This window comes from Musa acuminata, chromosome BXJ1-8 (assembly GCF_036884655.1).
Source record: "Musa acuminata AAA Group cultivar baxijiao chromosome BXJ1-8, Cavendish_Baxijiao_AAA, whole genome shotgun sequence".
NCBI lineage: Eukaryota > Viridiplantae > Streptophyta > Magnoliopsida > Zingiberales > Musaceae > Musa > Musa acuminata.
Genome location: NC_088334.1, coordinates 32,298,822 through 32,316,406, shown reverse-complemented (window position 1 = coordinate 32,316,406; position 17,585 = coordinate 32,298,822). Strand labels below are relative to the sequence as shown.

General features: G+C 34.5%; 1 protein-coding gene across 1 annotated transcript; it reads right to left on the bottom strand.

Annotated features, from left to right (window-relative positions):
- Positions 1-406: 406 nt before the first annotated feature.
- On the bottom strand, positions 407-1,874 carry LOC135680319 (uncharacterized). Its single transcript, XM_065194198.1, has 3 exons — positions 987-1,874; positions 611-890; positions 407-543 (listed from the first exon to the last, which is right to left on the bottom strand). The coding sequence occupies exons 1-3, from the start codon at positions 1,872-1,874 to the stop codon at positions 407-409; spliced, it is 1,305 nt and encodes a 434-aa protein (XP_065050270.1).
- Positions 1,875-17,585: the final 15,711 nt, after the last annotated feature.

The window sequence follows — 17,585 nt, the reverse complement described above, 5'->3', positions numbered from 1 at the left end:
AGAAATAGATTCTGCCGAATATAAGCGCAAATTCTAATCTACAAGGAAGACAAAAAGAACAAGTGATCCTTCCATCCATCGCCATTTGAGAAAGAGCTTGTGATCGTAAAACGCTAGCACTGTAAATATCTGCAAAATTTAATAACATACATTAAGGGAATATGCCGCTTACTATAGAGTTAAATAGAAAGGGAAAAAAATAGCTAGAGGAAGAAGGAACATTCATCATATGTCTGACGCAGAGCTCCACTGCTCTCCCAAACTAGTAGTAGAAACATGTTTGAATGAATCGTCCCTTATGCACAAGGAAGTGGGAATATATATATATATATATATATATATATATTGTATGTATATATGTGTGTGTGTGTGTTACGGCAGCAGCATCTCTCTTAAGCAAGTAGAACTAGGAGATCCCCACTGTTTTCCCCAGCAACCACATTACTAGAGAGAATTCGATCATGAACAAGGCATGAAGCCACGCCCTGTCGACGACGAAGCCGAACACCGTGATCCCTGCCCTGTTGTTCTCCAAGTATGTCACTGAATCCAGCAAGAAGAACACCATCAGAATGAGATATAGACATATGATCGAGATGAGTATTCTTACCCAATGCCTGTCTTTTTTGAAAGGAGATGGTGTTAATGTTGGAAGGCATCATCTTTCTGACATCCAAGACGTCCCCATCCTTGTCATCGTCGTCATCAGACTCGTCGCCGGAGCTGCAGTTTGGCGGAAATGACGTCTCAGGCTCGGCGTCAAAGGACTCGACGGTGGCGCAAGCGTGCCATGTCGCAGCTTGGCTGGTTATTGCCTGCGCCTTGTGTGTGATCTTGGCAGCGCTACGAAGGCATATCAGTAGTCCGGTCACAAGACCGATGGAGCACAACTACAGAAGGAATTGCTATGAGCACATACTGCGGTTGTAGCTGCGACGGTAACGCGACGACGGTCAATGATGAGGAGGACAAGCCTTGGCACTTACAGCGAGCTCGCCGGCGTTGTTGAGGTTGACCACCGCCCGGGGACGGGTGGTGAGAAGCAGCGTCGCGAGCTGGCTGGCGGTGACCAGCAGGAGGCAGGACAAGATGAACGACCGGTACCGGTGGCTGATGATCCTGAGCTGCCGCCGGATCCTCAGGTGTTCCCCGAGCACCGACGCCACATCCGACTCCGGCCCCCCTTCCCTGAACACCGAAGCGAAGTCCTGCAGCCTCAGGATCTGCAGGTGGCACATCAGCCGGAAAAGAACGCACACGAAGAGGAACAGTGACATCCTGTAAATCCAGCTCGCTAGCTCTAGGGCGCACGCCATTACGTCGCCCACCACGACGCTACCTGCTACCTCGAACGGCACCCGTTCCGATCCCGACGAATACCACCATATCTTATAAGTCACTTCTCCAGCAAAGCACGGCATCACAAATACGGAGAGCAAGCGGAACGAGCGATTGAGCTGATCCATGTAGCCCTCCCGTACCCGCTCGCTAGCTCCGACCAACTTGTCGAGAAAGAGGAAACGACGAAGGCCATAGCGACGGACGAAGGCGGAGAGACAAAGATACGAGAGACTAGAGGCGGAGATGAGAGAGAGTTGAACCACCACATCATAAGCGCGACGGGTGGGGGCACAGGAAAAGACGAAGTGGGAGGCAATGGGGACGAATATGCTCAGGAGAAGGAAAATGGACCAGGAGACCACTGCGTGCTTAGCGTCGGACTGGTCAACGCACATCCACTTGAGGCAGAACCGGAAGCTCCTAAGCTCATCGTCAGCGCGGGAGAGGCAACGTGCATACGACACCCTGCTAGATAACAGCGACTCGGTGGTGCTACTGATAGTCGCTTCTACGACGACGCCTTCTCCCGCCATTAATGGAGCTCCCTCCTCTTGATTGCTTGATCAGATCTTTTGCTTCTTCCTCTTAATCCTGCTCCTGGTTCTCATCAATCTATGCACTTTTAACACCTACATAATCTCCTACACCAACGAATCAGGCGAAGAATAAGGAATTGATGGAATGCTCGGCGCACTAATCGGGCTCCTGTTATCTATAACCAGGTACGCCTTAATATGGTGTTGCTCTTCCAGGGTACGTACTCGCTTTGCGTGAGGAATGTTTTAATTGCAGCCGCCAACAAGTTTGGGAAGAGATTTGGTTGATCTGTCTCGCAGCGGCTTCCACACGTAAACTATGTATGTGGCATCTCTGTCCCAAGTGCCAACTCATTTCATATATAAAACATCTAAGTTTGGACGATTTTTCTAAAAACAAATTATTATTTTAATTTTTTTTTCGAAATGCTCTGATTTTTTTCAAATAGTATTCTGATTCAAAAAAATACCAAACTGTTCATAAAAAAGCACAGTACTTTTCTAGTCCATTACAATGTTTTGATTTATTATATTATTTTGATCACCATAACAAAAATATTGTAAATGAGTTAAATGGTATCAAAACATATTAGAAGCTATTTGATATATTTTACTGGATTCAGATACATATGTATAATAGTTTAAGAATAATATCATCTAAATAGAAATAAAAAGTTAACTTATTATAATATTTTTATTATAAAATCTATTTTGATCCAAATAGTTTCAACCAAACCAACTATAAGCCTAAAAATATAGTATCATAATAATCTGCATATAATAATAGTAATAATCAAAGAGACATAATATAATGTCACTTATAGTATTTTTCAATGATGTTTATGATATTTTTATATCTCAATAAAAATATTATAAATATTATTAAAAAATACTACAAATAAACCAAATGAAAATAATGTAATGGCTCAACTAATTTTGATATAAATAAACTATTATAATCTTTTTGATATTGTATCAATTTGGGTTGCACATAATAATTAATCAAATAAGAGCTAAAACTGATTTTTTTTTTTTTCACCCTAGTTAGTTGACACTGTACGTAAAGGCATGAATAAAGTGAAATATGATGTCTCATTTTTTTCAGGTAAATAATAATTTAAAAATAACTAGTAAAGACAATATCGTGTTGTAACTATAAACATAAAAACTATAATATGCTGAATTAAATACGAAAATAATCTTTTATGTCAGGATTGAAATCAAATACTTAGATATGATTTAACGATGGATACGTTTTGATATCATATCAAAAGATCTCTATTTGATATGCAAAGACACTGTCTTTAGATTTTAAATCGCTGTCAATCTACAAAGAGAAACTAGATCATTCTTCTCTCTTTCTATTTTTTCATAGAACCACCTAGATTGATGGTTTAGAGAAAAGAGTTGAGAGAGATACTGTAATCCTCTGTTTATAAGGTCTATGATAAGTAATTAGGAGATTTTCTCCCATCAAAATTATCTCATAAGGAATCATACTTTAAGTGGTATTGACCAATATATTTCATCAGAATCTAATTAATTATATTATATATATATCTTATCCAATTATAAAGGTTACAAAATCTAATAGGTAAATAATAATAATTTAAAAATAAATGATAAACCAAAAAATAAATGGTTTAGGTTTATTACTCTTAATGTTGGTTATGGTTCTAAGATGTGTTTTATGGTCTTGGGTACAAGTAATCATGCCACAAATGTTTTCGTAGTTCAATTGACTATCTTGCGTGAAATTATGCACCTTGAAATGGTTAAGTAAATAGAAATTTAAGAAAGCTGATTACTAGGATATAGAAGTATCGAACAACGTATTGTCATTACCGAAGCCACCATCATTAGAATTGTGAACAATGACATGCATTCCTTTGGTCTGCCTGACCCTACTCTCATTCTTGAAAGACAACCCTCCCGATGGAAATGCAGCTTGAGGTAACAAATACGGATCGACCTGCATTTACATTTTCCAGATATTCACATTACAGACATGCTAAATGGAAAACTTGAAGAAGCAAAAAGAAATGTGCCAAAGAAAAATTCTTAGCCACATATCAAAATATTGATATATCAAGTGCCAAGGATTAAGGAAACGCAAATTACTTTCCCTCATCCCTTTAAATGAAAAGGACACCATGAAGACCAAGAAAAGATAGTTGGTCAGAGCATATGTCAAATAAGAATCTACATAAATAACAAGTTTCCAAAAAAAAAAAAAAAAAGCTCCAAGATTTTCTTTTCCCTACTGCATTTAGTAAAAAAAAAAAAACGAATTTGCATTTTTTTACTTCAACTTATTGTAATTAGTACATTTTTAATGGAGTGTTCGCAGTCCTTTTTTCATCATTTAAATGGGCTTGAGTAATCATCACGACTCCCTATGCTATAAAAAAGACAAAAGGATCCAAAAGAGAATTCTATCCATTGTTTCCTCATGGTCAGTGATATTATCTAGCTTTGTTCATTTAATGGTTCAACTGTTTTCTTCTTTTCTCCACTCTACACTTCCTGTTCCCCAACTTTTCATCTTAATAGCTGAACTGGAATGCTGAACCTAAACATAGATGCCTTAGATGACAAACTAAATATATCGTGAATTAAATATTCAATTATTTTGACCAGATAGATTCCTTCCCAATTTCCATACAAGAATTCCAGCTGAAAGTGGTTATAACACTTTTTTTTAATGCTTTGGGCTAACTTTTAACAGAAAAGTTGTCTTGGTGGAATATCTAATGTTAACAGGAGTCAACTGTTGCATGAAGCCTAGAAGGACTAAAGGCAACATCATTCTCATATGCTTAATTGAATCATAACTAGAGATTAGGATTCAGGAATTGGTAACATCTACATCATCAATGACTATACTGAACCAAATTCTCCTATATATATATAATATATATAATATATCCTTAACATAACTTGATCTTCTGTTTATGATATTTAGTTGTCAACTATGGAGAATGATGTATGAAGGCCCTATGCTTCCAAGCAACAGAGTTTTACTTACTACAGTAAAATTTTTATTCCAAGATCCGCTAGGACAGTATGTTCCGGTACAATCTGATGTTTATTAATTTGTGCAGGTCTATGCCAGTTTAATACGCATTAAACTAGAACAATAGGCATTAAGATAAAAGCCACGACATGTGTTTAGACACATGATGGAAAAACCACTAACATGATAAAAGCCCAAGAACAAAATTTTGATCCTTGAAGGCATGTATACAAATACAAAATGGTACACAATGATAAGTATGTGCCTTGAACTCAGTTATGTGCAACCATATCGAGAAGCCTTGTAAAATAGCACAATGATAAGTATGTGCCTTGAACTCAGTTATGTGCAACCAGCTAAAGAATGAGCTTCTTGTTTATTTTCTATATAGAATATCATAATTAACAACCGGGACCTTATAAAAAAAAGAAGAAGATATAATTACTCAAAATATTTCTCAAGTGTCATGACTAAGGCTCGTTGTTGTTTAGGATTTTTACCATCTAAAGACAATCTAATCGCACCCAGATATTTTTGAGGCCCTGGCAAGAAGCAAAGATGAGAGCATCTAAAATTGCTGTACTTCCACTGAGCTGAGTTTCTCAGAACAGCAGCTCGTAGCAATCAGTTTCTCAGAAACTAGAACTCAAGGGCTGGAGCACTCAAAAAAAGAATCGATTAGTTAAATCACTATATTCTAGGTACGAGACATTTAGAGTTTTATCATAAAATAATAAAAAAATAAAAAAGAATAATCAACTTGAGAGGATTGCTAAAGGTAGAAATAATATTTTCATAGATTATGAAAAGAAATAGATACATCTATATTTATATAGTTTCACGCTTGAGTTTATTAGGACTTGACTCCTAATAAAATAAATAAATCTCAAATAAGCCCTTATCAATTCTTACTAGATTAGAAAAACTTAATAGAATACGGTTCAAAGCTTTGAAAAATAAAAAGGATCTTAATAATTCCTCTCCCTTCAAATCAGTCTTATAGGTCTAGAATCTTCAGACCTATTATAAGTCTGATATCAAGGAATGAAGTACTCATATAGGACATTCTTAGTATCTCAAGTCTAAGAACCAAATACATCACTAGGACTACCGAATCACTGTCTAACAATAAGGCATCATTAAACATCCAGCATTCCGTAAGCAGATCAATCATTGAACTCGTTCTTCAATGAGCACTGGTATTGTATCTCTAGTGTCCCCACATGTATAGCTATAAAACCAACTACATCTATTATATGGACGAGTATACAACATACCAGTCTATCCGATTATCTCGATGTCCCTCTCGAGTAACCTATAATCATGATTATTTAGGATTTGTGTTTAAAGGCGAATCGGTCTCATTATTATGATCTCATCATGATTCGATTCTCATTGCATATATTCATGGACATCACAATATATTCAAGCAATATACACTATAAAGTGATAAAATACCAAAATATAATAATAAACAAAAAGACTACGTGTCAAGTCACACGTGTCATCACTCACGTGATTGGCTTGCATGACACCTATGACTAGCAATTGGATATTATCCATAAGATCCAATAATTCATGCACTTATTGGATATTCAATAAGATAGGGGCTCCAACAGATATCTCATATTTGAACATTTACTTATCGTAACATCTATCATATGTGTGTAACCCTCTAGGCCCAATATCAAGCTGGCTATGAGTCATACCTGTCAGAACTCTTTCTGACTTAGTAATTTATTATTTTCATAATAATTCACTTGACTCATCGACTACGGACGTACTAGGCTACTATACTATAGTCCCCAAACGATATAGGAGAATCCAATCTTTTGAATCTATCTGCCCTCAATTACTGTGTACATATAATCCCTTATCCATTTAATATCTCAAAGACCATATAGTGGGCATAATATTGTTAGGCCCATACAGTTTCTCCTCGAGTCTTGCTCTAATTGGATTCTCCCGAAGAACTCTTTCTCTCTCAATCCGAATGACCTTAGCTAAGGATTTGTCTGAGTAAAAACACATTAAATATTTCTCTAATGATACCGAGAGTGTATGATCCTCTATCGACACTCAATAGTCCTCGTAAGGTTAGTTGTCACTTTGATGGTCGGTTGTGCTAGATCTAGAACTTCCAAACCTGTAATTTAGGTATCAAAAGAGTGTATTACTCATATAGGATATCTTTGGTGCCTCAAGTTTAAGGACCAGATACATCACTAGGATGATAGAATCATTGTTTGACAATGAGGTATCATCAAGCATTCCGTTAATTGGATTAATCAGTAAACTCATTTTCTAATGAGCACTTGCACGATATCCCCAGTATCCCCACATGAGCAGCTATGAGACCAATCGTCTCCATTATATGGACGGGTATACAGCGCACTAGTCTATCCGGTTATCTCGATGTCCCTCTCGAGTAACTTATGACGAAGATTGTTTAAGGTCTATGTTTAAAGGTAAATCGGTCTCATTATCATAATCTCATCATGATCCGATTCTCATTGCATAGATATATTGACATCACAATATATATAACGGGCAATATAAAGTAAGAAAATATTAATAAATAATAATCAGCAAAAAGAGTGTGTGTCATATCATACGTGTCATCACTCACTTGATTGGTTTGTAGGGCATCTATGACCAACACTTCTCCACATCAACCATGACTATGACAGAAGGTGTGACAAGTTATGGCTATGACAGATGGGATGAGGCTTGGGCTATTGCAACGGAAGGTGAGATAAGGAATTATAGTAGGAACACCAAGGATCACTGTTTATATACCAGATGATAAGACCCCTAGGATTTTATCATAGAATAAGAGAAAAAAAAAGAGGATGATCACTTTGAGGGGATCAATCTCCAAGGGTTTACGAAAGACTGAAATAATATTTTATATATGATAAAAAGAAACAGATATATCCATATTTATAAAGTTCAACCATTGAGTCCATTAGGACTTAGACTCCTAATAAAATAAATAAATATCAAATAAGTCCCTATCCAACTATTGTTGAACTTGAAAAACTTAATAGAACATGATTCAAAGCTTAGAAAAGAAAAAGGATCCTAACAACATACAAGTCATAAAAATACAAGAGAATTGAACAATATGAAAACCATTTAGAAGTAAAAAGTCTTCCCTAAGCCAGCTTCCATGGAAAGATTATAATCTTAATAACCACACCATATCGCTTTCCAACTAACCCTAGTATTGAAGGTTTCTCATTAGTGAGAAATCTATTAAGTGCTTTTAGCTGTCATAACTTCTTTCGGATGAGGGAACCAGCACCAAACATCATTATTAGGGGACAAGGGAACATAGATAGCTGCTACCTTCTTAGCCAAGCTAGGAAGAAAGATTTGAAATAAGATATCACCATTTCATTGGTCAGTAAATTTTAAATTAGCAATCGTTTTGATATTTCTAGAGTCCTCAAGATTAATAAAAGTAGGCTAGAAAGCAAAGGGTGTGTGGATCATTCAAAAAGCAATAGTCCGACCACTACCCACAATAACCCTGAATCCCAGGCGCAAAGCTTTCAAAGAGTTTAAGACGTTTTTCCAAGACAAAGAGGTGGAGGTGAACTTTTTAGGGACAAGTGATAGACGGCTATATTTGACTTTGAGTAGATTAATTCTAAGTATTCTTAGAGTAATTTTTATCATTAGGTTTTATAAATAGGATTATGGTTGATGAAGTAAATAACATGTACTTAGTAATATTTTATAAGTTTTCATGGTTTTATCTCTTATTTAATATTACTTTGATTTTCATATTTGAAAGTATTCTTTTTTATTTGCATGGTATTCTAATTTTAATTTTTTTTTTCCTTCTTCATACTTAACATTTGTGATATTAGAGCCAAGTTAAATCTAAACTAAGTATTCTAACTTCCAATGATAATTTCATGTCTTAATCTCTTATTATCATCTTCTCGGACAAATGTTATAAATTTTGAAGTTTCAAGATAAAAACTCTATTCAACACTCAAGGTCTTTGAGACTCTATGAAGAAAGAATATGCAGATCCATATGAAAAAACTAGGTTGATGGAGAATAGAAAAAAATGACTCAAAGATATTATTTTTTATTCAACAAGCTATACATAAAATAATTTTTTCAAGAATTACAACAACTACTACCTTAAGACAAGCTTGGTTGATATTTAAAAAGAAATTTCAAGACTTGTTGAAGGTGATTATAGTAAAACTTTAAACCTTTTATCGTGAGTTTGAAATTTTATTTATAAAAATCATTTTTTTTCCTTAAGTGATTGAAATTGTTAGTCAAATAAAATCTTATAGTAAATATTTTCATAATTATATTATTATTATAAAAATTTTAGGAAGTTTAACTCTAAAATTCAATCATGTTATTATTAGAATTGAGGAGTTAAAAAATTTATCTACTTTTTTTATTTGATTAAGTAATGGTTCCTTACAAACATATAAAGCAAAGTTGAATAAGTCATATAACAAAAGTAAAAAAAATATATATATTTCAGAGAATTCTTTTACTTCAAAAGAGGAGATAGAAAAATTAATGGAAAGAGAATATTACAAGGTAGGATTTCATAATAAGGAAGATGATACTTTAATTGACATGATAAAAAAATTATCAAATTATAATCTGAAAAATTATAAGAGTATAATTCAATGCCAATGTTATAAAAAGTTTAACCATATGAAAGGCAGATTATTAGAAAAAGGAAAAGCAAGCAAATTATATTTAGGAAAATGAAGAAAGTAGTAAATTATTCATCACTCGTTCTAAGTTGATATCTCAATTGATTTTTTGATAATGAATATTCTAATCATATATCAATTATAAGATCAATGCTTAAATATCTTATTGAAACTCACAAGTTAAAATTTAAATTAAGAGATAACAAGTAAATCTAAGTGGATGTTAGGAACGGAGCGACACTAAAAGGGGGGGGGGGGGGGGGGGGGGGCTGAATTAGTATAGAGGATTAAAACTCGTAAGTTTGAAATCGATTTCGTAAATGTATAGAGATTTCGATTCGACGAAGGATAACTTAGCTAAAATAACTCGAGTAAAGGTAGTCAAGAGTAGGGAGATGAAAATCGAATGATTTGCAGCTAAGTAGAGAAATGGTTCAGAAAATTAAACACTAACACATTCAAAGAACACCATGACGTATAGTGGTTCGGTCAAATGACCTACATCCACTTTCGAAGCCTTCTTCGATGAAGCTCCCAACTTTCACTAGCAAATCACTTTGAAGGGGAAGGACCAAATACCTCTCTTACAACATTCTTACAAGTGGTCCACGCACTTACATATTTTTCAAAGAGAAAGAGGGAGGTGAACACTTAAGCTATTGAAAACAAGATTTTGCTAGAGCTTTTTCTTACTTTCTAACTTATCGAAAAGGTGTCTTCTCTGCTGAGAATTGAGGGATATTTATAGGCCTCAAGAGGATTCAAATTTGGGCTCCAAATTTGAATTACTTTTGGGTTTCCCGGTGCTGGCTGTGCCACCGCCTATCAGTGGTGGTGTCATCGCTTGTCAGTGTCTGACACTAACAGTGTACTGGCGGTGCCACCACCCAGTCCAGTGGTGCCACCGCCCAATTCGGCGTGCCACCACCTGGACTATTCCAGCTCACTGGTTGGGCTCCAAACTTGGTCCAAACTAGTCCAAACTCAGGCCCAATTGGCCCTTAATCGGGTTATAGGATTAACCCTTAATCCTAACCCAAATTATATGTAAACTATGAAATTAAGACATAGCCCTAAGTAAATTTTTAACCGGCAACATTGAGTTTCCTTCTAACGAGCTTTCCGGTAAACTTCCGGCGGACTTCCGATACACCCTCGGATTTCTTCCGACGGACTCCCAGTAGGCTCCCAATCTTGTGGCGAGTTCAACGAGTCTTTGACAAGTATCCGAACCTTCTCGGTGATCTCCGTGAACCTCCGATGATCTTTCTGGTGGACTTTCGAAAACTTCGGCAAGTCCCCGATTCTTTCTCGGTTGGTTCCAGCAGCACTTCCGACGATTCTTCAGACTTTCAACGGACTCTCGAACACCCATCGAACTTAGCTCCGGTAAACTTGCTTTATGTCTTTATGCTATCATAGTTAATCATGTACACTTAACTCAATAATATGGATTAGATCAATTAACCCATCAATTGACTCCATCATCAAAATTCGAGATTCAACAATCTCCCCCTTTTTTACGATGACAATCAATTGATGACGGAGTTAATCATAACTCCCCCTATCTATATGCAATGAGAAGATAAAAACACTTGAATTCAATCTCTTTGAATTCAAGCCTAAACCAATAAGTTCTATCTGTCGAACTTATCGTTATTCTTAATAAGCATGAGCAAATACGAAACTTCGTATTTCTCATCATTTCAAGGCATGAAAATTATTTTCAAGCCAAATGATAAAAGATAATTATCATTTCGACAAAAAATAATAATAATTTGAAATTTCAACATGGATCTCATAATATAAATACAAGACATGTTTCATATGATTATGAAATGATTGCTTATCATATATATATAAAATAATAATAAATATGACACGATAACCCATCTAAAAACTTTCATATGTGATATGCTAAAAAAGTTTTACGATACTTTTGAGGAATATAACACATATAAGATATTTTTCATTGCATTATACAACATATAAGCTATTACAATACGATACATATAAATTATGCTAATTTCATATTTGCACAAGTCATCAATCTTTTGTATATTTGTCTTCCCCTTTGTCATCAACAAAAAGGAGATGAGTTTTCAAGCATATAACTCGTGATCATTAAAGTCATTCATAAATTCATCTCATAAGAAAAAAAATCTTGAAAAGGAGATGTCAAAATTGATAAAGCTTCAACTTGGCATTAAGATCGATCATTCAAGGAAAACATCAAATCATCCAAAATAACATGAAGGTGCCATCAAAATATTGACAAAATTTTGGAAAGAAACATCCAACATCATATACTAGAATAATGTCAAACGCATATTAAGGTAGCATAGATGTTTACAATAATAAGAAAGGTTTAACACAATAATTATTCCTTAGGAGGAATTCTAAAGTTCCTATACATGACATCTATCTTCTGGTTCATCTGTCGTAATTCCCTCAAAATTTCAACTTGCTGTAATTGGATTTACTCTTGTTGTAATTTGAGTTACTTTTGTTGTGATTTGATTTGATTTAATTCTGCCATGATGAGATCTTCATAAGATAAAGTAGGAGCTGGTTCTGAAGGTGCTGCACCAAAGGGACTAAGAGGAGGAGATTCATTTCCCCTGAAAATGGGTGTTTCAGTGTGTATTCTACTGGTGGGGGAACTGGACCAATCCTTCTAGGTTGCCTAATCCATATACCATTGCCAAAAATACACCTTAGTCTCTTGAGTAGGTTTCTGTTAATAGTGTTAAATCGATCGACCTAGATTATTTCTTCATTGGGTGCGACACAAATATTATAGGCAAGCATTAATCGAGTGACTAACCCCCTATATGGTAACATTGAGTCTTTGGCTATTATATCTTGCATATGTTGCCGGATTAAGTATCCAAAATAATTATTTTAGCCAGTCATAATCCAATACATAGTACTTAACTCTATTTGACTAATCTCATTATGATGAAATTGTTTAGGAAGTAGGATGCTTATCATGATGTGATGAAGAAATTTAGAGTTAAAGGACAACAAGTGTTCGCAACTTTTGGGAATTATGCCTAGGTTTGGATTTGCAAAAATAGTTTCTAAGGCGTCGGAGTAAGTTGCTCCGATTGCATTGATATCTCATTTACTTCTAAAATAACAACCCTTATCCTTTTCGGCAATTCCAATTAACTCATATATAATGCTATCAAAGATTCGAATTTGTGTTCCTAAGAGGTAGGTAGTTAAGCTATCATTATCCACACTTAAGTTGGCATAAAATAACCTAACCAACCTAGGGTAAATTGATTCATTGATTTATAGGATAGATAAGATATCTAAATTTACAAACCATCTAATGGATTCCAGGTTTCCAAGTTCATCTAGATCAACATGTTTGCCCTTATGTATTGTTCTTGTTTCGAAATTAGGATACCTAAGAGCTACTTCATTAGATCTAAAGAGGATTTGGTCACAGGAATCTCCTTCCACCCTTTTCCCTTTGGTTCTTGATGATCTCTTAGGAGCCATATCTAATGAGAGAACTTTAAAGAATAGGCCAAATAATGAGAGGAAGAAAAAAAAAATTAGATCTTACCTTATATAAGTTTTCTTGGGAGGTAAAGAGTTTGATCCAAGAAGAACCCCTCTCTTAGGCTTCTAGAGGCTTATAATGAGGTTGAGAGAGATTTAGAGGGCTTTGTGAGAGTGCTAGGGAGGGTGCTCTCAGGTTGGGGGGCGATTCCACCACCAACCCTAACCCCCCTCTTTATAAGGGGGTTCTCGAGCGGTAACACCGCCTGGGGACCGAGCACCCAAGCGGTGCTACCGTCGGTTCTGGCGGTGTCACCGTTAACACGCTAAAAAATGAGTTTTTTTTTTTTAGAAGTTTTAATGTGTTTGATTTAAGATAGGATAGTGTCTTATATCACTCTTTAAGATATCATTCAAAATCGAAAAGAAAGAAGTCAAATCCACAAAAGCCAAAAAGAGGAGTAAAAATTTTTAGAAAATATATACAATAAGCTCATTCATAAGGACAATTCAACATGCCTAATTCCTTTCTTATATTATCACATTTTATGGGAATATTCATTAAGTAAATTTCATAGTCTTCCAACGTATTTTTCATCCAAACAACTTATGCACAGCATGCACTTGCAGCTATGTATTCAGCTTCCGTCGTAGATAGTGCAACTGAATTTTATTTCTTGGAAGTCCAAAAAACAAGTGCATATCCTAAAAATTGACATGTTCTGGATGTGTTTTTTCTATCTATCCTACATCCGCCAAAATCGGCATCTGCATAAGCTATTAAACCAAAATTATCGGATTTTGGATATCATAATCCTAAACTAGAAGTTCCTTTAAGATATCTAAGAAATTTTTTAACACTTTTATGATGAGACAATTTAGGATTAGCTTGAAACCTATCACAAAGTTCTCTACTAAACATGATATCCGGTCTAGTTACGGTGAGGTAAAGTAAACTACCAATCATTCCCCTATATGTTTTTTATCAAAGTTTTCACCACTTTCATCCATGTCTAACTTAGTAGAAGTACTCATAGGAGTGTTTATAGCTTTTGAACCATCCATGTTAAATCGTTTTAACAATTCTAATATATATTTAGATTGATTAAGAAATATACCATTACTAAGTTGTTTAATTTGCAATCTTAAAAAGAAGGTTAATTCTCTCATTAGACTCATTTCAAATTCATGACTCATACACTTGGTAAATGATTCACATAGTGATTTATCCGAAGAACCAAAAATAATATCGTCAACATAAATTTGAACAATAAGAAAATTATTTTCAAAATATTTGATAAATAATATAGTATCAACCTTGTCTTTTGTAAAATTATTTAAAATAAGAAAGGAACTAAGCCTTTCATACTAAGCTCTAGGAGCTTGTTTTAAGCGATAGAGAGCCTTAGTCAATTTAAATACATGATTAGGAAGAAGAGAATTTTCAAATCTGAGAAGTTGTTCAACATACACTTCTTCAGAAATAAAATCATTCAAGAAAGCACTTTTGACATCCATTTGAAATAGTTTAAAATCATTACTACTAACATAGGCAAGGAGCATCCTAATGACTTCTAATCTTGCCACAAGAGCGAAGGTCTCTTCGTAGTCGATACCTTCTTCTTAGTTGAAACCTTTAGCCACTAGTCTAGCCTTGTTTCTAACCACGATTCCGTATTTATCTTGCTTGTTTCTAAAGATCAATTTAGTACCAATGACTAAATGGTCACTAGGTCTAGGAACAAGTTTCTATACCTCATTCCTCTCAAATTGGTTCAATTCCTCTTATATTATAATAACCCATGAATCATCTTTCAAGGCTTCATCAATGTATTTAGGTTCAATTTGAGAAAGAAAGACGGCGTTAGCACAAAAATTCTTAAAGGAAGAATGAGTTTGAACCCCTTTTGATGTATCTCTTATAATTAGCTCCTTTGGATGAGCATCTACATATTTTTATTCCTTGGGTAAGGAAATTTCGGAAGAAGATGTATCCAAGTTGCTATTTTGAGGAGGGGGTTCATTTAAATTCAAATTATCAAAACTAAGATCGTCATCTAAATCATTTTTCTTTAACTCAAAAATTTCATTACAAACTACATGAATAGACTCTTCTATAACTAAGGTTCTTTTGTTAAAAACATGAAAAGCCTTAGAAACGAAAGAGTAACCAAGAAAGATGTCTTCATCGGATTTAGCATCAAATTTTCCTAATGCATCATTTTTATTCAAAATAAAGCATTTACAATTGAAAACTTTAAAATAAGAAACATTTGGTTTTTTGTTATTCCATAATTCATAGGGAGTTTTTGATAGAGATAGTCTTATTAGAACCCTATTTATGACATAGTAAGCCGTATTAACGGTTTCGGCCCAAAAATACTTAGGTAGACTATGTTCATTTAACATGGTTCTTGCCATTTCTTATAAATTTTTTATTTTTTCTTTCAACTACCCCATTTTGTTGAGGATTTCTCAGAGTGGAGAAGTTGTGGTTATATCCACTAGATTCACAAAAACTTTGGAAGTCATAGTTTTGAAATTCGCCACCGTGATCACTCCGAATTGATGAAATCATGAAGCTTTTTTTGTTTTGAGTAAGTTTACAAAATTTAGAGAAACATTTGAAACAATAACTTTTATGGGCTAAGAAATAGGTCCAAGTGTATCTACTATAGTCATCTACAATTACGAAAATATATTTGCTTCCTCCTAGACTCATTATGTCAATTAGTCCAAATAAGTCCAAATGGATCAATTACAATAGTCTAGTGGTGCTAATTTGATTTTTTAGTTTGAAACTAGTTTTTATTTATTTCCCTAGTTGACAAGCATCACACACTTTGTCCTTAACAAACTTCATATTGGGATTCCCTCATACTAACTCTCTAGATGAAATCTTAGATATTAGTTTCATACTTACATGACCTAATCTCTTATGCTAAAGCCAAGCATCATCATTTAAAGCAAAAAAGTATATTTCATTACTAAGTTCATATGGTGTAGACATTCTTTTGTTTTAAGGTAATCATTGATATGTTATTGTTTGGTTTTTCAATAATACACACATTAGATTCAAATCTACCGATATAACCTTTATCGCATAATTGACTAATGCTTAAGAGATTATGTTTTAATTCATCAACTAGCAATACATTATCAATTAAAAAACTTAATTTGTTACCTATGGTTCCCTTGCCAATGATTTTACCTTTGTTGTTGTCTCTGAAGGTGGCATACCCTTCTTCTTTGCTAATGAGCATAGAGAAATGAGATGGATCTCCAGTCATATGCCTTGAGCATCCACTATCAAGATACCATCTCTTGATCTTAGCTTGTGAGTTTATCTATAAAAGAGGATTATTTTTAGGTACCCATTTGATTTTGGATGCCTCAAAAATTGATCTACTAATTTTATCATTCATCATTGAATTATTTGTAGTTCCTTTAGGAACCCATATCAACTTATGTGGACTAATTTTTTTAAATGGACATTTGTAAACAACATGTCCGGATTTACAACAAAAGTTACATTTCAAATGAGGTGAAACATGTAATGTGAGTCTTTTAATAAAAGTGGTAGGATTTTGGTGAGATCCTCTTATAAAACCAATTTCACTTCTATTTGCGATATGACCCTTGTTTGCAAGGATCCTATCCAAGCCTTTGCTATCGACCTTAAACTTGTTTAAGGTCTCCTTAAGTAGCAAATTCTCATTTTTTATTACTTCTAAGTATTCAGAGCATGGAGGAGTTTGAAGACTATCAAGCTTATTTTGTAGTAAGACATGCTCTTTTTTTAATAGATTAAACTTCTTACTAATAGTTCTACACTCATCAAATAATTCGTGAAAAGCGATAGAAAGTTTATCGAAAGATAAATCTTTATTAATTAAATCACATACCTCTCCTCCTAAAACCATTAGCGCGAAATTTGTCTCCTCTTTGTTGCTAGCTTCTTCATTCTCGGAATCACTTGAGTCATCCCAAGTCACTTTTAAAGCTTTCTTCTTCTTCGATTGCTTCTTCTTGGCTTGAGGTCATTCATTTTTTAAGTGTCCCGGCTTCTTGCATTCGTAGCATATTACTTTGTCCTTTTTATGTTCAAGTTTGTTTTTGGTGTCATTTTTAAATTTGTTCTTTTTTATAAATTTTTTAAATTTTCGAGTTAAAAGTGCAATGTCATTGTCACTGCCCTCATCACTATATGTTCCTTTCAAGTATTTTTCTTGTGTTTTAAGTGCTATATCATTTCTGTTCTTTGGAAGGGGGTTCTCGAGCTCTTCATGACCATGGCACGTCATTTCCTAGGTCATTAGAGACCCAATAAGTTCTTCAAGAGAAACTGTTTTAAGGTCCTTGACCTCTTGAATGGCCGTAACTTTTAGATCCCAACTCTTTGGATGAGATCTTAAAATTTTAGTTACTAGTTCAAAGTTAGAAAAACCTTTACCAATAGCTTTGAGTCCATTG

Coding starts and splice junctions, on each gene's coding strand:
- LOC135680319 (XM_065194198.1), bottom strand. CDS start 1,874: ATGGCGGGAGAAGGCGTCGTCGTAGAAGCGACTATCAGTAGCACCACC. Junction 891..986: donor ACAACGCCGGCGAGCTCGCT/GTAAGTGCCAAG, acceptor TTCCTTCTGTAG/TTGTGCTCCATCGGTCTTGT. Junction 544..610: donor TCAAAAAAGACAGGCATTGG/GTAAGAATACTC, acceptor TGCTGGATTCAG/TGACATACTTGGAGAACAAC.